This window comes from Peromyscus maniculatus, chromosome 7 (assembly GCF_049852395.1).
Source record: "Peromyscus maniculatus bairdii isolate BWxNUB_F1_BW_parent chromosome 7, HU_Pman_BW_mat_3.1, whole genome shotgun sequence".
Taxonomy (NCBI): Eukaryota; Metazoa; Chordata; class Mammalia; order Rodentia; family Cricetidae; genus Peromyscus; species Peromyscus maniculatus.
The window spans coordinates 22,905,193-22,911,192 of NC_134858.1; the positions used below are offsets into that span (position 1 = coordinate 22,905,193).

Sequence of the window (6,000 nt, forward strand, 5' to 3'; positions counted from 1 at the left end):
AAAACTCCATTTTTTCCAAAAAAAAGGCATAAGGATAAGACTACAAAATACTTGAGTAAATTTTAGTCAGCAGTCATTAAAAAGTTCAAATTTCTATTTTTTTCATCATCTTCACATTAAATTCAACAGTATCATTTGTTCACAAAGTGTTTTTTTAAAATCTGAGCCATACTGCTAGGTGACATGAAGCCCTCTTAAATTTGTTAAAATTATATAAGACAACTGTCTTATCAAGTAAAAAGTAGTCATGTATATGGATTCTATCACCTTGAAATCAACAGTCCTGAAGTGGTCAAGTTACTACATTTTTTTTTTTAATGACCTAAATAAGGTAATAGGGAATTACAAAAAAACAAACAAAAAAGTTCCAAAAGCTACAAGACAAACTACTTCCACTGAAGAAAAGGAGAACTTCCTTCTGGACTGCAAAATGTTATATTCTCAGAACAGAACCTATATACAATTGGTCCTACTCTTGCTTCTTGAATTCCAATTGAATGTCAAAGTAAAGGAAGAGCTTGGAAAGCTAGCACAAGCCTCCCTGGCCATCAGGGAAGACAGAAGACCTAAGCACTGGAAGTGACTGCTGTAGTTTTACCACCATAAAATAAACAGCAAAGGCAGAGGAGATGTATCCAGAAGGAAGACACACATCACAAGGAATTTGGACCCCAAGCACTGGAAAGGTTTGCCCTCAACATCAAATTCAGGGTAAGTCAACTCTATCTCTACCTACCTACCGTTTGCAAGTAAGACATTAAGTAAGAGAGATGGAAAAGTACCTAACTAGACAGGTGAATTTTATATATTTTTAATTTCTATTGGATAGTACATTCTATTGAACAATTCGAAATTCAACCATTTGGGCATTTACATCTCTGATAACTAAGTCCAAGTTCAGACTAGAATCCAACACTCAAGGAAAAGTGGCCTTCCGACAGGGTTCTTCAACATCCTGTAGCAATTACTGAAATTTAAGAATGATTATTTCATACTTCAGGCCAATTTCAGGAGTGAAAAACTAAATCCATCAATAACAGCAAATGTCCTTTTAGAATAGGCTTTATAATGATCTAAAACACTACCAACCTGAACTGTTACTGGTGAACTTTCCAGTTTCTAAACCAATTACCAGTATCTTTGGAAGTTAGTTGAATTCCAAGAGCTCAACTCCACATACACTTTTCATATATATATGACAAATATCTTCCCCTTCTGCCCACTAAGTATCTAGTCTTTTTACTTAGAACTGTATTGCTTATTATTACAGTAATGTAAGGTTTAGGGTCATCAGTGCAACATTAACTCTGAAAGAATGGTACTTGTTAAAGGGGAGCGGGGAGAAAAGAAGAGCTAGAAGACCTATAGTTCCATAACTTGGGAAGCTGAGATGGGAGAATCACTTGAGCCAAGAATCTGAGATCATGCTGTGCAAACCAGTAAGACCTTGTCTCACAAGAAAGGTGAAGCGTGAACACATGAATACACACATAGGATACACTTAAAACACTGGAAGAGCCAATGTGAGTCACTGTGGGCAGTCACAAGGATCTCAACTCTTGCTATAATCTTGCTTCATTACAAAACGTTTTGACTTCTAAATAACCTCAAAAAGAAAATATTTATGACTCCCAATTCCAAGAGCTGATGTCTTCTCTAGCTACAGGGTACCACTAACTGCAGTTACTCAGCAACTGTGATATTCCAAAATTAATTCCAGTTAACAAGTCAGAGGAGAGACCTGTAAAGTCTAATTACACAAAATTTTCAACCTAGAAATGAACTTGACAAGGCATTACAATTCACTCAGAAAACTTGCTAGAAAAATGTTACAAGGTTAAGTCATTAATTAGAGTATGTGGTGCAGCCTCCAAAAGACTCTCCAGAGTGTCTATGAGTTGGGCAAGTCAGGAAAAACAGTTTTGCAAGTGATCTCTTCAGGCATTAACATCCAGCTGCACCAACAGTCCTTCGCTAGTGATTAGCTGTGCAAGGGCAAACCTCCAGCCTCAAGTAGGCTTATCCCTGGGCAGAGAAGGAAAACAGGCTTCACATTTCTATCTCACATAGTTTCTTTTTTGTTTTTTGTTTTTAAGAGAAATGTTTTAGAACAGTACTAAATTTGTTTTGGTTTGGGAGACAGGATCATACTAGCTTCAAGCTCACTACGCAGCTAATGACCCTGAACTGCTGATCCTCCAGCTTCCACCCCTGGTGCTAAGATTATACCACAAGGGGTTTAATGCAAACTTCTGATCCACATATTGCAGATCAAGTCCCTTAACGGTGAAATAGTATAACACATGGCTCTCACCTTAGTACACACCATACAGGTATGTACTAAGAATGTACTTAAGACTTAAGAATGTACAAACAGTATTTTGGGCTGCTACAAAATCTATGTCTTTCAATTGTGACTATTCTCACATGGTGCTTTCTATTTCAAAAATATGGGAAAACAATAATATGCAACAGAAAAAATTTATAAACCTCAATTTCTTAGCGAATTGTTATCCTGGTGTAAATCTTCACTTTCAAACCTAAGCTTTGAATAAGCCCAAGTTCTAACTTTTTTAGTTTGTTCCCACTACTTAAGTAACTCAGTGTTCCCCCGCATACTAAAAATATTTGTGTCACAAATACAGCTAATGCCAAATGAGTTTAAAACAAACAAACAACAAAATATACACCCTCCTGCTTTGCAATAAAATAATTCAGTGGTTATTCCAGAAGTCTAAATCTTAATACTGCAATAGACACAGTTGTAACTCATAAATATCTTAACACAGACCAACATCTTCCATACTTAGGAGCACAAAACAGGACTAAAAAGCAGTTGTTTTCCAACTAGCTGATGGTAAATATGCCAAAATATTTCCCACCCTAAAAAACAAGCCTCTTTATTACATTTAATTATAAGATTTAGTAGTTGAATACTAGGTATTCAAGAATGAAAAAGTTATACAATAGAGAATACGAAAGCCTCAAATATACTCTAATGGTATACTTCTCTCAACTATTCAAAGACTTACCAACTACGTACCTTCAAATCAGACTGTGGTGACAAATGGCGACATTCTGCTTATCTTTCCAATACCAAGATATAGTTAAGAATGGAAAACAAAGCCACACTGATTTGAGCAAAACAGATGACACAACCAAATAATAAAACGGGCATCAAATGACGTGTGTGTGAAGAACTGCTCGTCTCAATGTATCTTCGGGAGAAATGTGAGGTGGGAAGTGGGGAAACAAAGTGAGTCTGCAACTTACAACATGTGCAATGGAGTGATGGTTAAAGCATAATTTTCGCTAAGTCACATACTTATTCCAGAAGAGAAAAACATTCTCTTCACCATCATGAGCATATTCCTGACCCAGGAATTTAAAATTAAAATGGAATTTTGGCCTAGAAAGCAATGAAAGTTCTAATATGGGCTGTGATTCTTTATCTCAAAAACAAACAAAATAGCATCGGACATTCACATGAGATGACTTTAAGGTCCATGGAAGATGGTCCCTTTTCCATAACTGCAAATTCTTGTCTCTTGGTATTTCTGTATACTCGCTAATTAACTGAACCTCATTAGGCAGATAACAACGATGGTTCACTCAGGAGACACCCGCAACCTCAGAACCAAAAGTATTTCAAATGGAGACCTATTTGACTGGCGAGGAGGGGGCAGGCTGGGAGAAGGGAGGTACCAGGCACACGGGTGGGGGCTGCAGGTCAGAGCAGCTGCGTCCAGTTTTACACTTACTGGTTTGCTAGGGTACACGTTAGATAGATGCGTTTTTAGTTTCCCCACGGTCCAGTTCAAGAAGCAGCTAATAGTCTGGTCACTGTATTTCTGATTCGGTGCTTTAATGACGAGAGTCACAGGAATCTCCATCCCACTCTGGTCCATGGTGCTCTCCAAGTCGGGCAGTCTAGCGGCGCTGCAGCTAAGCCCTCACGGGGCGGGCACGGCTGGGATGGTGGGGACAGACGTGAGTCCTCAATATTCTGGGTCCAAATCAGTCACAAGCACATCGGGCGATACATAGGCCATTGCCGATACCAACGATGGACGGTGGCGGTGGTGGCGGCAGGCTCTGGGTGCCGGGCCGGGGGTGCGGCTGTCCCCGCCAGGTCTGGGCTCCGCCTGGCTCCGGACTGCGGAGGAAGGCGGGCGGGCAGGCGACCTGGGGAGGACGCGAAGGAGAAGCCCCCGGGGGACCGCTCAGCGCCCCGCCCCTGCCTCCGCGACCCCCGAGATGAAACGCAACAAGGCCCTACGCGAGCCGCCGCGCGGCCTGAGCGGCTGAAGGCGGCGGCCGGAGGGCGAGCCTCAGAGAAGCGGGGCGGCGGCCGGAGGGCGAGCCTCGGAGAAGGAAGGCGGCGGCCGGGGTGCGAGCCTGGAAGAAGGCAGCGGCCGGGGTGCGAGCCTGGGGGGGGCAAGCAAGGCCGCGGCCGAGGGCGAGCCTGAGGAAGCAAGGCTGTGGCTCACGGCGAGCCTGGAGGAAGGCAGGCCGCCCCTGCTGCTCCGCGGCTCCGCGGCGCTCGCCCTCCCGGTGTCCGGGGCGGGGCGGCGCGGTGGCGGTGGACTACTCCGGCCCTCCCGATCGCGGCCGGGCGGCAGGTGGCAGGGGGAGGGCGGGGACAGGGCCGCGGCGCCGCGCGAGCGAGCGAGAGCCCGGAACTGTTGTTGTCAGGAGGGCCGGGGTCCCGGGTAAGCCGGAAGGCGCGAGGCGGAAGTGCGTCACGCCGCGGCACTCCCTTTGACCCGGCCCGGTTAGCCCCGCCCCCCCGGGCCAGCCGGGCCTCCGAGTGGGCCGGTGTGCTCCCCGGTCCCCCCGCCGCGAGGCGCCACCCCTGGCGTGTGGCTGGCACTGGTGCACCCCGCCTTCACCACACCCCCGGAAGTGGTGGAAGGGCTCTGTCCCACGAGCTGGCTCGGCAGAGTTAATAATACCATATCCTTCCTGAGGCTGAGTCCAAACTTAGGCTCTGGTTTTTCCTCTGTGTCAGCTGCCTGCCCAGCCAGTGCCACGTCGCGCAGGGAGCTCCGACTCCAACCTGCGCTCACCTCGGCTCTGTGCAGCTCTGGTTAACCGTTTCTGAGCCTGGGCATGGGAGCCGAGGCTGCCCGTCCTACTGCATGACAATGCGTCAGTGGGCTGTGAGTGGAGAAAGCCAGACGTGTCGTCTCTAGCCTGGCTGTCTCGCAAACCTCCGCCTGCCACGGTTCCTCTTAATGCTCACAAAATGTGTCAAGTTCTTGCATCAGCCGTGTGTTCAGGGACAGCGGGACGTGAAGACGGATGGTAGTGCTCGGCTTCTGTCTTGCAGTTTAGACATGGCAATGTGAGGATGAGTCCATTGTTGCACCCTGCCCTGTTCATGTTTGCAGTGGTTTAGGAGTCCACGCAGTAAAGTTTGTTCGATGTGCATTTTCACAGCTCCAGGGTTCCACTTGAAGGGAGGGGTTTTCAGGAACTGGTCTCTTCCTTTGCCCTTAGGAAGGACTTGAAGTTACTACTGGATTAGTGACCAAGGGGAAATTCTTCTCAGTGGTTAAATAGGAATACCCTACACCAGCAGTTTTCAACTTGTGAGTCGTGATGACGCCCTTCACAGGGGTCGTATCAGACATTTACATTAAGATTCATAACTAGCAAAATTACAGTTCTGAAACAGCAATGAAAATAATTTTATGGTTGGGGGTCACAACATGAGGAACTGTATTAAAGGCTTGAAGCATTAGGAAGGGTGAGAACGACTGCCCTACATCTTCCTTCCCCATACTACCTTGCATTTATGTTAGGACACCCTTGATACTGTAGCTGTACTGTCTCAAATTCCATTCTCTAGTAAGAGTGAAACCTCCATTCCCAGTCACTGTGACCATAGCCCCCTAGACTCCAAGTTTTCTATAAGACTGTTCTTTATTTACCGAGTCACCCCGTGGGACTTTAATTCTAGCTAAAAAGAGTTTTTCAGATTTCCTTAAAGCTAGT

At 45.6% G+C, this 6,000-nt stretch overlaps 1 protein-coding gene across 1 annotated transcript in view; it reads right to left on the reverse strand.

The window, feature by feature from the left end:
- The window catches only part of Herpud2 (HERPUD family member 2), a 41,827-nt gene extending 37,210 nt beyond the window's left edge, over positions 1–4,617 (reverse strand). Inside the window, exon 1 of the mRNA XM_006991678.3 lies at positions 3,762–4,617. Within this exon, the coding sequence (XP_006991740.1) occupies positions 3,762–3,908 (147 nt within the window). The 5' untranslated portion in view covers positions 3,909–4,617. The remainder of the gene's footprint in view (positions 1–3,761) is intronic.
- Between the last annotated feature and the right edge of the window lie 1,383 nt (positions 4,618–6,000).